General features: G+C 43.4%; 1 protein-coding gene across 2 annotated transcripts; it reads left to right on the top strand.

Annotated features, from left to right (window-relative positions):
- Window positions 1-1,175: 1,175 nt before the first annotated feature.
- Window positions 1,176-14,527, top strand: LOC100346803 (zinc finger protein 22-like). Of its 2 annotated transcripts, none has more exons than XM_070074369.1 (5): window positions 1,176-1,308; window positions 4,916-5,049; window positions 8,018-8,710; window positions 9,919-10,127; window positions 13,195-14,527. In XM_070074369.1, the coding sequence occupies exons 2-3, from the start codon at window positions 4,939-4,941 to the stop codon at window positions 8,666-8,668; spliced, it is 762 nt and encodes a 253-aa protein (XP_069930470.1). In that variant the 5' UTR covers window positions 1,176-1,308; window positions 4,916-4,938; the 3' UTR covers window positions 8,669-8,710; window positions 9,919-10,127; window positions 13,195-14,527. The 2 variants fall into 2 exon arrangements, with proteins under 2 accessions (XP_069930470.1, XP_069930468.1); XM_070074367.1 differs by lacking the exon at window positions 1,176-1,308 and adding an exon at window positions 1,326-1,527.
- Window positions 14,528-15,382: the final 855 nt, after the last annotated feature.

Genomic DNA, 15,382 nt, shown 5'->3' with positions numbered 1-15,382 from the left:
CATAGCCCATAATTGCAAAAAACTTAATAGAAGTTTATCCAAATTCAACAATTGAAAGTTGTTTTTCATCATCCATGCTAGAGAAAAGGTTATAAAACTCTTTCTAGAATCATTTAAATTAATAAAATCAACATACAAAGAAGCAGTGAAGAATATAAAGCCAATTAAATAGGAAAAAATATTGGAGTTGTGGCAGACAGCTCAACAAAAATATTATTTTTATGACTTTTGTTTATGATCTTTGGAAGGCTAAAAAGTTTGTAGTGCCATGTGATTTCCCATTCTGCATTGCCATTTTAGTACCTATGTTTGTATTTGTTATTTTGAAACATTTTCCTTAAAGAAGGTCTCCCAAATGATAGAAGCTGGATCTCCCTCTGTCTGTATTTCTGTTTGTATTGTAAGATTCCTGAGGGTGGGAACCTTATGTGCATTATTATTCTATCCAGTTCCCAGAGCAAACTCTTGGCACAAAGATTGCATTCAATGTGAATTTGTATAATGAAAAATTAATTTAAAAAATCTATTCAACCTTTGACGACAGATTATCATCTATGCCTCTCCATTTCTATGTCTACCACCTTGATTCATGCCCTTACTATTTTCACCCTGAATTCTTGAAGTAGTCAAACTGGTGTCTCTCCCAGTAGTCTCAGCTCTTTAGTCTATCCTCTATAAGGCTGCCACAACGTTTTCAGATGCAAATTCAAACATATTGTCCAAGGTGCCCCGTTCTGATCTGCCCAATTTTTTGGATACCCCGAAGTATCTCCCCCCAAGTCTTACCTTTATACCTTCTATTCTCTCTTCCAGAAATTTCTTTCCTTTGCTCCTTTCCCTGTGTACACTGGCAAATCTCTACTGCTCTTGTTCTGTTCTGATAGCTTCCCTCTCCCATGCCACGAATGCGACCTAATACGCGCATTTACTGTGTTCCAAGGACTCTTCTAATCGCCGTGTAAACCTTTATTTTCTTTTCCTTCATTTCGTACACGTCAGTTTTATGTCGTTAGTTGTTCACATGTCTATCTCCTTAGATTTTGAGATTCCAAGAAAAATAGGTTGAGAGCAAACAGAATGACAAAACAACAAAACAACTCTGTGGCCTCATTTCCACCACTGCCATCTCCCCTTTGCGATGTCCAAAAAAGCAGAGGAGGAGGCTGAGACTGGGAGGAACGGGTGAGAAGTTTGAGTACAGGAACTCTGACTCCCAGATGACCGGACAGCCAGATTTCTCCGCCTGGTAACCAGTCATCAAGACGCAACAACCTCCGGAATTCCTGGAGAGTTAAGAGAGCTAGAAAGGTAAGTTGCTCGACTTTGGCAGCAGGACTCAGGGCGGTGACGCACTTCCGGCCTTTGTGGTTCGTCGGTTGTCGGAACGCTGCAACCAGGCAACCGGATCTGGAGCTTCCCAGCGACCCACGGGCGAGTTTCGGCCCTCAGTTGGACCCCTCAGGCTGTGGTGTCTGGGGTGGTCCGGGGGCACGCTCGCTGGCCTGGAACCCGGAGCAGCTGGAGGAGGTTGCTTCCCGCCCTCCCTGGGGTGGTGGAGAGACTTCTAGAGGAGGGCAGAACAAGACCCAGTTCCCAGCAGATGTCTTGTGCAACTTTTTACCAACCAGGGTCCAATCGTGGCGAGATCATTAAGTCTCTTTCAGTGTAGAGTAGCCCTACCCCTGTTCCTCCCTGCTTCCTGTCCCATTGCCTTATTGAAGAGGAGAGGCTGTCAGTCCTCCCTCCATAGCGTACTCCCATTTCTGGGTTTGCTCCTCTATTTCCTTGTCGTTGTAATTGGTATCCTTAGGGATTTATTTTTACAATACAGGTGGCTTATGATTTACATGATCTCTTTATTGTTGCTCAAGCACTGGAACTAATAAGAAAATGTTCTTTTATGCTGCTGCCGCCATTTCTTTAGTTCAAAAAGTGAAAATGGGGACACATGCACTTGTTTCATTCTTTCTTTGCTGCCTGATACATAATAGACTCTTAGTGAATATTTGTGAAATGAACAGTAATGCATAGAAACTGAATACTGAATTTAGGATGAGCTCCTCTGACTTCCAGGAGTATGCCCAGCTTTTATTTCATTGTATTGTAATTGCATCCCATGAGCTGCAAATTCCTATGTATTTCCAGCACTTAGAAGCACAGATCCCTAAATGTCTGTCCAATGACTCAACTGCTTTTACAAAGATTGAGCTATTTCTCCTTTTATTTGTATGTATTGTTCAAAGTTAAATAACTTCAGAGAGCACAGTAACATCTTTCCTAAGTGGAAGTCTTTCCAAATTCAATGCAACAGCTTCCCTCCGCACCTTTCTTTCAACTCTTGCTTTTTCTACTTCCACTCTAGCCTTGCACCCTCATTCCCTCAACTCATTCTCTTTCCAGTATATGAAATATATATACAAATAAGCAATAAACCCAACCTTGATGGTTCCCTTTAAAGCCTTTAGTGGTTTGCCATTGCACTTTTTTGTTTTTAAGATTTTGTTTTTATTTGAGAGTTAGAGTTACAGACAGAGAGAAGGAGTGACAGAGAGAAGAATCTTCTGGTTTACTACCCAAATGACTGCAAAGGCTGGTGCTGGGCTGATCTGAAGCCAGGAGACAGGAGCATCTTCCACTGCTTTCCCAGGCCATTAGCAGAAGGAGAGCTGGATTGGAAGAGGAGCAGCCAGGATATGAACTGGCGCCCATATGGGATACCAGTGCTGCAGGGGGAAGCTCAGCCGACTATGCCACAGCACCGCCCCCAACCATTGCACTTTGAAATTCAAACTCCTTGACAGACTTGGGGGCTCTTGTTTGTCCTGTCAGCCGGTTTCCCAGTCTCTGAGTAATGCACTCCTGTTACTCTTTAGGGTTCAGCTTGAATGTTACCTCATCTCTCACCACCTATCTAAATAGGCCTTCCATTTGATTGATAACTTAGTGCCTACTTTGTATGTCTCATATCACTTATCATGACTCATAATTATTTTATTTTTGTTGCTGCTTTTATTTTTGGTTTCTCTTATCCATTAAAATGTAAGCTCCAGCAAAAACAAACAAACAAACAAACAAAAATGCTGGTTCTATCTTTTTCATCCTTGTAGCCTTGGTGCCTTGCAAAGTGCATGGCATGTCAGGAGTGCTCAGTGAATATTTATGCACTAAGACAAGTGAGTAAATGGCAGTATCTGTCTAGATCATAACCAGGACACCAAGAAAAACTAAAAAGAAAATTCTTCTTAGAGCTCGTTAATATAAACAATACTCAAATTCTCCACTGTGTTAAACACAGAAGGCTTAATTTTATGTGGTAGTTTGGAAATAAACATAAAAACTAATTGGGTCTGGGGCAGGTGTTGTGGCACAATAGGTTGAACCACTACTTGGGATGCCCACATTCCATATCAGAATGTTGGCTTGAGTCCTCGCTGCTCTGCTTCTGATCCAGCTCCCTGCCAATGTACCGGGGAAGCAGCAGATGATCGCTCAAGTGCTTGAGTCCCTGCCACCCACATGGGAGACCTGGATGGAGTTCCTGGTCGGGGCTGTTTGCAGCTACCTGGGGAGTGAACCAGTGGATGGAAATCCTCTCTCTCTCTCTTTCTCTCTCTCTCTTTTTCCATGTCTCTCCTTCTCTCTGTCACTCTGCCTTTCAACTAGATAAATAATTTTTTTAAAGTATTGGATCTCATTAAATAAATATAGAGTTTGTAGAGTGTTTGACAATTCACTTGACGTAGGGAAAGCATATCAAAATAGTGCTGCCTTAAGTAAAATACAGATTTATCAATTGGAGCACTTGTGAAGGTAGGTAGACTGAGTTTTCTCTTTCTCTCTCACTATATTTTTGCCTTTAAATTTTATTTCATTATTTTTTACATTAAAAATCTTAAGTGTATAAATATAAGAACAATATAATCAGCACCATATACTGCCTCTTAGCTTTAAGTTTTCCAAAAATTATCATTATTCTTGTTTAAAAGATTTATTTATGTATTTTTAAGGTGGAAAGAGAGAGAGGAAGAGAGAAGGAGAGAGCGAGCAAGCAAGTGTTTTTTTTTTTTTTTCTATCCTCTGGTTCACTCCCCAAATGGCTGCAAAAGCCAGAGCTGGGCCAATCTGAAGCCAGGAGCCAGGAGCCTTTCCCACGTGGGTGCAAGGGCCCAAGTACTTGGGCCATCTTCCACTGCTTTCCCAGGCACTTTTGCAGGGAGCTGTATTGGAAGCAGAGCAGTCGGGATTCGAACCAGTGCCCATATGGAACGCGGACACTGCAGACAAGGCTTAACCTTCTATGCCACAGTGTCAGCCTCTGTCATTATTTACTTCAGCTATTGGAAAAATCATTATAGTTGCACTTGTGGCCTTTGTGTTTCCCTTGCCACGTCTGAGAGAGAACTGCCTTGTGAGTTCAGTATTTCTTTTTCCTGAATATTTTGATGATATGCCTTTTTATATTCATTTTTTGTAAAACTTTCTATATTGCATTTCACCTGCCCCGATTTGGAAGCTAGGCACTGTATTCCTAATATTGTTTTCTTTTTGTCTAATACTTTATTAAATTATATCATATTTATAGTAAAGTGCACAAATTTTTTGTTTACATTTGAAGAATTGTTATAAAGGAAATAGACTTTATGTAAGCACCATCACCAAGATCAATAAACATAAATAGTACCCTAGTAGCCCTCATACTACCCTTCCTACTCATTTTCCCCCACCAAAGGTAACTACTGTGTGCATCCTATCACAAAAAGCTATCAGTAGATTATTTCTATCTGCTTTTGTATTAGTTTTCTATTGCTTTGTTACAAATTACCACAAATTTAGCAACTTAAAACAACGGTCAGTTGTTAGTGCACAATTCTGTAGGTCAGAAGTTTGGCATAACCTGGCTGGTTTCTGTGCTCAGGGTGTGACAAGGTCGAAATCAACATGTCAGCCTTGATCCTGTGTTCTCATGTCCAAGCTCTGGGGAGAAACTGGCTTCCAATCGTGTTCTTGCTGGCAGATTCCAACTTCTCACAGTGTACGACTGAACTCCAGGTAGGACTGAAGCCCCTCTTTCTTTGCTTGGCTGCTAGCCAGTGAGTGACTGGTCTCGGCTTCTGGAGGCAGCTACAATCCTTTTTAGCTCTCTCCATAGTAAAGTTAGCAATCATGCACCAAATCCTTATCATGCTTTGGATCTCTGACTTCCTTCTCTACCATAAGCCAGAGAAAACTCTGCTTTTAATGTAAATAGGTGGGTCCCATTCAAGTAACTCCATATCATAAAGTCAACTGGTTAGTTATCTTACTTACACCCTTCCCTGTATGCGCTATCACAGGAGTAACTTTAGAAGTCCACCTGCTACAATGCTAGTGTTTATTCCACAGTTAATGAACATTTGGGTTAGTTCTACCATGAAGCTGTTAAGAATAAAGCTGCACTGGAAATTCCTATATTTATCTTTTAGTGGACATACACATTTATTTCTTTGAGTATATATCCAGGAGTTGAATTGCTAGGTCATATATATTCAGCTTCTCAAAGAATGATGAGACCATCACTCAATATCTGAAAATAAAAGACAGCTGAAGATGTGTTCTGACTAGGTCCCGAAAAGAAAAAACTACCGATCTTAGAGGGATTTTGAGAAGCATGAGTTCAGTGATTGGTGGATCTTTGTGTGTTTAAGCGGGCTGATGTCATCAGTGGGAGCATAGTTATGGGACAGACTGTTGCTGATTCGTGTCCCTCAGGTTTGTATTGGGATGAGTTCATTCCTTGCTGACTGATTTTCAAAAGCTACTCATTGTCACTAATTGGTTGGCTTGCAAAGCATGTTCTTAGTGAACTGGGATCCAACAGACCACTTATGGGCCACTTGTTTCACAGCCACAGCACAGTCGTCTTTTTCTATGAGTGTGGGAACTTGTTAATTCTCAAGGTTAATAGATAGTTCAATGGATTTGCCAAATGTCTATATCCATTAATCTCTCAATATTAACATGAGAGTTACATTTGTCCCTTCCTCATATACCCTTAAATTATAGGACATATATTTGTCTTTAGACTTTTTCAGTGAATTCTGTTGTCCGGTGTTCATATTCTCCCAACAGCAACTGGACTGAACATCCATTGTATCTTATACATTAGAATTTTAGTTTCACATTCCTCCCATTTTCTTAAAGATTTATTTATTTGAAAGGCAGAGTTGCAGAGAGAGAGACATCTTCCATCTGCTGGTTCACTCCCCAGTTGGCCACAACAGCTGGAGCTGTGCTGATCCGAAGCTAGGAGGCAGGAGCTTCTTCCAGGTCTCCCACATGGGTGCAGTGGCCCAAGGACTTGGGCCATCTTCTATTGCTTTCCCAGGCCATAGCAGAGAGCTATGAAGCAGCTGGGACTCAAACCGGTGCCCATATGGGATAACAGCACTACAGGTGACGGCTTTACCCGACATGCCACAGCGCTGGCCCCCTAACTTCATCTCTTATCTCACATATATTACCCACACTCAACATTCTATGGTTAAGCCACCAAGATCGCCACCTGTTCTTAGAGCCACTACGTACACCCTTCAGTGCCTCTACTCATGTTGTTTGCTTGTTTTATAATGTTGAATCCCCTCCCATCACCCTTTCTATGCCTGATAAATTCTTGTTCATTATTTCAGCCTAATTCAAATGTACTTACTCCTGAGCCACATTCTTTCAATGTCACATAACCAAATCTCCTATTTGTTCCCTGGATATTCAATTGAGGTCTGTATTATATCACATATAAATTCTGGTATTATAGCTAGTCTTAGATGTCCTGTTTACCACCTATACCTAATATGTTAACTCTCTACCAGGCTTTTAAACTACTACTATTTATGTATCTGTTTATCTATTTTTTGGACAAATGTTATTCCAAATATTTTTTTAATTTTTATTTAGAAATATAAATTTCCAAAGTACAGTTTATGGATTACAATGGCTTCCCCCCCCATAATTTCCCTCCCACTTGCACCCCTCCCATCTCCCGCTCCTTCTCCCATTCCATTCACATCAAGATTCATTTTCAATTATCTTTATATACAGAAGATCGATTTAGTATATATTAAGTAAAGATTTCATCAGTTTGCACCCACACAGAAACACAAGGTGTAAAATACTGTTTCAGTACTCGTTATAGCATTACTTCACATTGGACAACACATTAAGGACAGATCCCACATGAGAAGTAAGTACACAGTGACTCCTGTTGTTGACTTAACAATTTGACACTCTTGTTTATGGCATCAGTAATCTCCCTAGGCTCTAGTCATGAGTTGCCAAGGCTATGGAAGCCTTTTGAGTTCGCCAATTTCTGTCTTATTCAGACAGAATGTATTGGCTTGCTGTATTAGTTACTCTAACATCCATTCTGCCACATTTTCTGTTTAGTAGAAGAGAGCCATTATGTATAGCCACACTGAAGGGCAGGGGAATTAGATTCCACCTTTTTAAAACAACGAATATCCACTAAAATGTGGACATATTTTAAACCACCATGTCCAGGTGGGCCTCTTTTGTTTTCCCTTTCTGGAATTAAACTCTGGCCCTTCCGTTGTACCATCTCTCTAAAAAATGTTTTATTTGTTCATGTGATCTCTTTGAGTATTAGCTTGCGATCCAATATCCCTTTTTTGTTTTTTTAAGAATTATTTATTTTATTTGAAAGGCAGAGTTTCTTAGAGGCAGAGAGAGAGAGAGAGAAGCCTTCCACCCACTGGTTCACTCCCCAGATGGCCTGCTGAGCCAATCTGAAGCCAGGAGCTTCTTCCGGGTCTCCCACGTGGGTGCAGGGGCCCAAGGACTTGGGCCATCTTCCACTGCTTTCCCAGGCCATAGCAGAGAGCTGGATTGGAAATGGAGCAGCCAGAATTTGAACCGGCGCTCATATGGGATGCTGGCACTGCAGGCGACGGCTTTACCCGCTATGCCACAGCGCCAGCCCCTCCTATAGTCCTTTTATGAATCTGAATATACCTACCTGCCTCAGGCCTCAGAACAAGAACACGGAGGTTCTGAAGTGCCCTCAGAGAGCAGAAAGAGAAAAGCAGCAGGGAAACCCTGCTGGAGGAAGTCGTCACAGATGCAAGGGATGTGGGAAAAGCTTCACTCAGAATCCAGTCCTCATCCAGCACCACGAATCCGCACTCGGGAAAAGCCATACGAATGCGAAAAGTGTGGGAAGGCCTTCAGCCAGCGGTCAGGCCTGAATGAACTTGAGCGGAGTCACACCCGAGAGAAGCCCTGTCGGTGTAAGGAGTGTGCGAAAGCCTTCTTACTAGACACAGGAGAGTCCGCACAGGGGAGAAGCCGGACGAAGGTGAGGCGTGCGGGACGGCTTTCCGCCTCAGCTCATCCGTGGTTCAGCGCCAGAGGATGCACACCGGAGAGAAGCGCTACCGGTGAACCGAGTGTGGCAAAGCCTTCAGTCGGAATGCGGGGCTCTTCCAGCATCTCCGGGTCCACACTGGCCAGAGACTCTATCCGTGCAGCCAGTGCAGTAAAAGCTTTCGTAGGCGGACACGTCTCACCAAACATCAGAGGAGCCTACTGGAGAGAGGCCGAGCGCGCCAGAGCCTCCAGCCTTCGCTGCAACCTCATTAGGCACTGTAGGATCCACACTCTGGCTCAGCGGGACTGATTCCAGGCACTCCCAGGCTCCTGAGTGGGGCCTGCTTGGAAAGTAAGATTTTTTCTGTTCTTGGCAAATTTATTTTGCGTTGAAAGGCATAGCTTGTCTGCAAGCCTGGATTGGGGGCGGGTGTGGCTCCTTCTTCCTTATCCCTTAGTTTGTTTTTTGATAATTTCCCTTACAGGGATAGAATCGTAACTGGAAAGAAATGTGGTATAGAGGGGGCTGTTCTTGATTAATGTGGAGTACTCAACAACTTTTAAAAGACCAGTATCTGTATGCAGGTCTTTAAGTTGGGTGAGCTCAAAGGATACTTGGAGGTCTTTATATCTGCATGAGTTACATTTGACACAGACAGAAGTTTGGGGAATAAGAATCAGTCATATTCCCGCAGGAGTTACTGCTGTGTGCCCCCCCACCCCCAGGACGCGGTCAGAGATCTCTGGGGTGCTTCATCAGAAGAGGTGACACACTCATTAAGTGGTGGGGACTCTGTAGCCGTGACAGTTTAAGTATCTATGTCCCATTTCAGATCTAACTTCAGATTCTCAGGGCCGGTCAATATTTATAATATTTAAGGTCTCAATTTTTATTAGAAATAATGCCTAAAAGCTTCTGTTCTTCACACTGTACTTCTTTAATTTCCAGATTGTTCTGTCAGCATATGCTTCGCCACTGCCGCTTGGGGGTTAGCTGGTACCTTGGAGTGCCAGCACGAGCAGTATTGTTGAGCCCTAAGGACTCTCTGGCCCTGGAGAGTTTGCATCTTAGGGAGACAGCATGCTCAGGCTGTTTGCTATTAGTGCTTTGGCACAAGGCAGTTGAAATTCAAATCATGACTGTGCCTTTGTAAGCTGTGGGACTTTACATGTAACGGATCTAAACATGCCCCTGCTACAGTCCCCCTCATCTGTAAACTAGGGGAAGAAAACCATAGAACACAAACTTAGAAAACACTGAAAACATAGCTGTCAATAAGTATGCATTGTGATTAACATAAGTCATTTAATACCATTTAGCAAATGTGGGTAGAATTTTAAGTATCATGTTAAAAAACTAAATAGGATATTAAATGTCAGTGCTAACATTCTTATAATTTTCTTCACAGTCAGAATTTGAATCAGAATTTCAGAAGAAAGTTTCAGCTTAAAAGTATACTGTTGTAAACCTTTGAAGTTTATTTTTTTAAAAGTTATGTATATGTATTTTCCTTATAGCCTAGGAACCACACCAAAAAAATTCTTTTAAAATTCCTTTAGGGGCAGGTATTTGGTGCATCCCATATCTGAGTGCTTAGCTTCAAGTCTCCACCAACTTCTGATTCTGGGTTTGTGCTGCTGTGCACCGTGGGAAGCAGCAAGTGATGGCTCAAGACCAAGACTGAGTTCTGGGCTCCTGGCTTCATCCTGTCCAGCCCAGATACTGTGAGCATTTGGAGAGTGGACCAGAGAATGACAGATCTGTGTGTGTGAGTGTGTGTATCTGTCTTTCTCTTTCAATTAAATAAAAGTTAAAATTTTAGAAATACACAAAAATTAAATGCATTTAAGATTTTACTTGCGAATAGAACAATTAGCATTTAGCTAAATTCAGGTGAGAATAATGCTTATCAAATTGCAGACTGCCTTCACATCCCCTGGGATCTTGTCAGAATGGCAGATTTGAATTCTGAAGGCCAGAAGAAGAGCACAAGTCTGCATTTTAAGCAGATCAGTTGACACAAATCCCATATTCATGGAGGCTTATGGTTGAGTATCAAGGTGCTGAACAGTCCTGAGTATGGTTATGGTCCTTATAATATGCTTGAAATGCTAAGCAAATAATAGCCTTCTTCCCATCCTTGAGCCAGCGACCTCTCCATCAGTGTGTAGTCTCTGACCTCTGCTCCCCCACACTGCCCTGCTGCCTGTCCTACCCCAGAGAGACTGGGATGCCTGTGGAAGTGCAGTGGGCAGGGCTTTGAGGAGCAAGGCAGTGTCCTCTGCGTGAGCACAGCAAAATGCAGTGAAATCTTTATCCCGGAGGTCTACTGAGTCCCCATAAGCATTTTCTTTAGGAAAAAGCTGGGCCTTTTTCAGAGCTTTTCCTCTTCCTCATAACAGGTGGCAAAGTCACGATATTCTCATGGTCTCATCCTTTCTTCATTTACTAGAACACAGTTCCCCAGAACACTGCCACACCGAGGACCAAGCACCCATCACATGAATTTTGTGTGACAAGTCATAAATAAACCATAGCAACCTCCCAAGACAGCATCTGCTAAAAAGACAGAAGCTACAGGTCTCTGTCACCTCATCACGGAAGTGACACCCTCTCAACATTGCTGTAGATACTGGTCAGAAGCAAGTGACTTAAAGGACCAGGATATACAAGGCTTTGTATAGGGTCCCTGGGAGATCTTAGAGGCTGCTTTCCATACTTTTCTCCTGTGTCAAGAATCCTAATTCTCATGTATCACTTTTGTGTTTTGATTTTTTTTTGAATTGGATATCTTTTTTTTTTAAGATTTACTTTTTATTTATTTGAAAGACAGCATTAGAGAGAGAGAGAGAGTAGGAAAGACAGAGAGAGAGAGAGAGAGAGAGAGACAGAGACCTTCCACCTACTGGTTCACTCCCCTAAAAGGCCACAACAGCCTGGCCCAGCCTGGCCAAAACTTCTCTCAGGTCTCCCACGTGGGTGCAGGGGCAAAAAGTCCTGGGACATCTTCTGCTGCTTTCCCAGGTGCATTAGCAGAGAGCTGGAATGGAAGTGGAGCAGCTGGGTCTCTAACCTGCACCCATATGGGATGCCAGCAGCACAGGTGCAGGCTTAACCTGCTACGCCACAATGTCAACCCCAATCTTTCTTTCTTAAAAAGAGAATCCCAATGATGACACAGTTGGGCTATCTGCATCCCATATTAGACTGCCTGAGGTTCAGTCTTGGCGCTGCTCCAGACTCCAGCTTCCTGGTAATATGCACCCTGGGAAGCAGCAGGCAATGGCTCAAGTACTTGGGTCCCAGTCACCTTTGTGGGAGAACTGGATTACATTTCTGCCTCTTTGTTGTGGCCCAGTCCTGGCTATGAGGGGCATTTGGGACATGAACCAGTGGATAGGAGAGTGCGTGTTCACTCTGTTTCAGATAAATAAATAACATTTTAAAATCACATGATACGTACATTTAAGACTTCAGTACTATCAAAGTATCTCCAAATTAGCTGTAACAATTTTCATTCCCACCAGTTCAACAGTTATTGCCATATCCTTGCCTATATTTATATTATCAAACTTTTAAATATTTGTAAGGATGTTAGGTGTGTAATTGAATCTTGTTTGTAACACTTGAATACCTTGAAATTATACCTATTTTTGTATGTTTGTTGGCTATTTGTTTTTTTTTTTGTTGTTGTTGTTGTTGTTTTGTTTTTGACAGGTAGAGTTACAGACAGTGAGAGAGAGAGAGAGAGAGAGAGAGAGAGAGAGAGGTCTTCCTTCCGTTGGTTCACTCCCCAGATGGCCACAACGGCTGGAACTGCGCCGATCTGAAGCCAGGAGCCAGGTGCTTCTCCTGGTCTCCCATGAGGGTGCAGGGGCCCAAGGACTTGGGCCATCCTCCACTGCCCTCTTGGGCCACAGCAGAGAGCTGGAGTGGAAGTGGAGCAACCAGGACTAGAACCCGGCGCCCATATGGGATGCCGGCGCTGCAGGCGGAGGATTAACCTAGTGAGCCCTGGCGCCAGCCCCAGCTATTTGCTTTCTTTCTCTATGAATTACTTATTCATATTCTTTGTTCAGGTTTTTAATTTTTTTTTTTTTGAGATTTATTTGAAAAGGCAGAGTGACAAGAGAGGGAGTGACAAAGGAAGAGATCTTCCATCAGCTGCTTCATTCCTCAAATGGCTGCAACAACTGGGGCTGGTCCAGGCCAAAGGCAGGTGTCCAGAACTCCATTTGGGTCTCTCACATGAGTGGCATATTGTGGCAGGGAGCTGGATCGGAACGGAGCAGCCAGGACATGAACTGCCACCCATATAGGATGCTGATATTGCAGGCATTGGCTTAACCCACTACTACACAATGGTGGCCCCTGGAAATTCTTTTTTTTTTTTTAAGATTTATTTTATTTATTTGAAAGAGTTACAGAGAGAGGTAGAGACAAGAGAGAGAGGTCTTCCAACTGCTGGTTCACTTCCCAAATGGCCGCAGCAGGCGGAGCTGTGCTGATCCAAAGCCAGGAGCCAGGAGTTTCTTCCAGGTCTCCCATGTGGGTGCAGGGGCCCAAGGACTTGGGCCATCTTCGACTGCTTTCCCAAGCCATAGCAGAGAGCTGAATGTGAAGTGGAGCAGCCAGGTCTCGAACCAGCGCCCATATGGGATACCAGCGCTTCAGGCCAGGGCTTTAACCCACTGCACCACAGCACCTGCCCCTGGAAATTCTTAAAGTGGGCAGAAATTATTTACACTTTATATACTAATTCTTTGTCATTATGTGTATTTATATGGATGCATACACATATGTATTTATTCAACATATTTCTTTTAAAAAATTAGGACTACTCCTTGGCGACAAGATGCTCAATGAGAATGTTCCTGAATCCCATCCAATGGGGAGAGTGAACCTGCTACTAAATTATGGAAATTCAGATTATCTGGAGTGCCAAGAAAGTCCAGTTGTGGCCAGTTGGGGTACAGAAAAGGACAGTGAAAGTCAAAGTTGAAAAAACTGGCTTCACATGGATCAGGAATCCAGCCTTCGTGGAATCTTTCACAGGAAGTCTGCAGATAACAGTTCAGACATCTCTGCTGCCAATATTCCCCTGGACTTTGAGTGACTCTGAGACGTCTCTGGGAGCTCAGCCATCAGAGGGTGCAGCCAGAGCCCCACCGCAGGGAGAAGCTCCTGACCATGCCTTGATGAGAGGGCCACCGCCAGAGAATGGATAAGAGCCCGTGGTCTTGTTGGCACAGAAGAGACTGATGGATCAAGGTGGCAGAGGGCAGGTAGAAGACTGGAAGGTCTAAAGCCAGAATGAGGGGCACTAACAGCTTGGGGGGTGCTTTTGACCATGCTGCAGGACCCTGCTGCAGCTATCATGATTGGCGTTTTGCTTTTCACCTTTTGAATGCAACCCCTGTAACCCTTGGATGGTTGGAGTAAAGAACCACGGATTTCTCTCTTCCAGTCCAATATTCCACAAGCTTCTTTAAGAATTTAGCCTTAATTCCTATAATAATTTCAAAAAAAAACGATTCAAGATCCAGCCCATTTCCATAAAAGGGACGTAATCTTGAAGAAAAATTACCTCTGAGGTCAATAGGGGAATTTTTAGTCATGCAACTGTAGCCCATAAAGACCCAGGTCAAATAAGAATCTCCAAAACCAAGTGCTATTCCAAAGAATGGTGAGAAGTAGAATTTCTTCTGAGAGGGACGTACGGCCAGCTGGAGACTTAAAAGTAATCTTTGGGCCCATTTTTATTCGTTTCCCATTTCATAAAACCCTGCTATCATCTCCCACTCTACTAATACGTACAAAATATTTTAACTTAATTGAGAGATGGAGTGCTCCTATCAGCTGGTTGATTCCCCAGATGTCCACAGCTGGGACTCAGCTGCGCTGGAGCCAGGAGTACACGAACCTGGTTGGCAGGGACCCAATTCTCAAGCCATCACTGCTGCCTTCTAGGGCCTCCATTAGCAGGAAGATGGAGTCAGGAGCTGAAGCCGTGGATCAAACCCAGGTACCATGATGGGGGATGTGGACATCTTAAAACTGCTAGGCCAACCCCCTCCTACAAAATATTTATTATTTAAATGAATACATGAAGCTGTATGGGCAGAACATCTACTCCTTCAGAAAACAAAGAATTTATTCTGCTTGGCCTCTTGTTTGTCCTTTCATTTGAGTGGGCTGTGTTCAGTTTACCCAGTACAGACAGGAGAGAATTGGCTATAACCCTCACCATGAAGGAGTATGAACGTGACCTGTGGAGAATGGCTGAATAGGAGCTTAAGATAGCTTCCCATCAGGCAATTACTGTGTGCATACTAATGTATAGCTACCATGACAGTTCTAGACACAACCATGACTCTTAGGGCTGTGCTAAGAACCCTGTGAAGTACCCCCTCACAGCTGGATGGGGCTCCCAGGTTAACTCCGTTTTTTTTTTCTTTTCTCTCTCTCTCTCTCTCTCTCTCTCTCTCAGAATAACCAGGAATTGCTTTGGCTACTTAATAAAGCATCCCATCTCACGTCTGCCTAACTTTGTCACTGACTCAGGAGAACCTTTAGGGAGTGGTAGACAGCGGTAGCCGTATTCAGGTGTTTCTTGGGGAGGAGACGGAAACTCCAGGAGGACTGCCAGTGGACATACCACGTTTGGATTCCACACATTGACAACATCCTTTAGCGGTTCTCGATGACTGGGGAACCCAGAGCTGCAGCAGCTTGCCAGACGTAAGATGATCAGAAGGCTGTCTCTACATTGTGTCCCCAGCCTTGAAATACACATCATCACCTTCTAACAAAGTGCTTAGCTCTAGTGCACCGCATCTTGTCTACTTCTCTCGTCTTCTCCCAGATCCACTCTGCTTTATATATCCAGCAACTTACACTCTCATTTTCCTAGCTATATTTTCACTTACTCCTGTGGGGAGCAATCCGGACTAGACTGTTACTCGAATTAAGACTTATTCTATGCATCTGCTCTCCCACAATATGGCGCTGGGAGAGAAGTAA

This window comes from Oryctolagus cuniculus, chromosome 5, assembly GCF_964237555.1.
Source record: "Oryctolagus cuniculus chromosome 5, mOryCun1.1, whole genome shotgun sequence".
Classification (NCBI taxonomy): domain Eukaryota; kingdom Metazoa; phylum Chordata; class Mammalia; order Lagomorpha; family Leporidae; genus Oryctolagus; species Oryctolagus cuniculus.
This window is presented reverse-complemented; position numbering and strand designations above follow the sequence as displayed.

Coding starts and splice junctions, on each gene's coding strand:
- LOC100346803 (XM_070074369.1), top strand. CDS start 4,939: ATGTCAGCCTTGATCCTGTGTTCTCATGTCCAAGCTCTGGGGAGAAAC. Junction 5,050..8,017: donor AGTGTACGACTGAACTCCAG/GTAGGACTGAAG, acceptor TACCTGCCTCAG/GCCTCAGAACAAGAACACGG.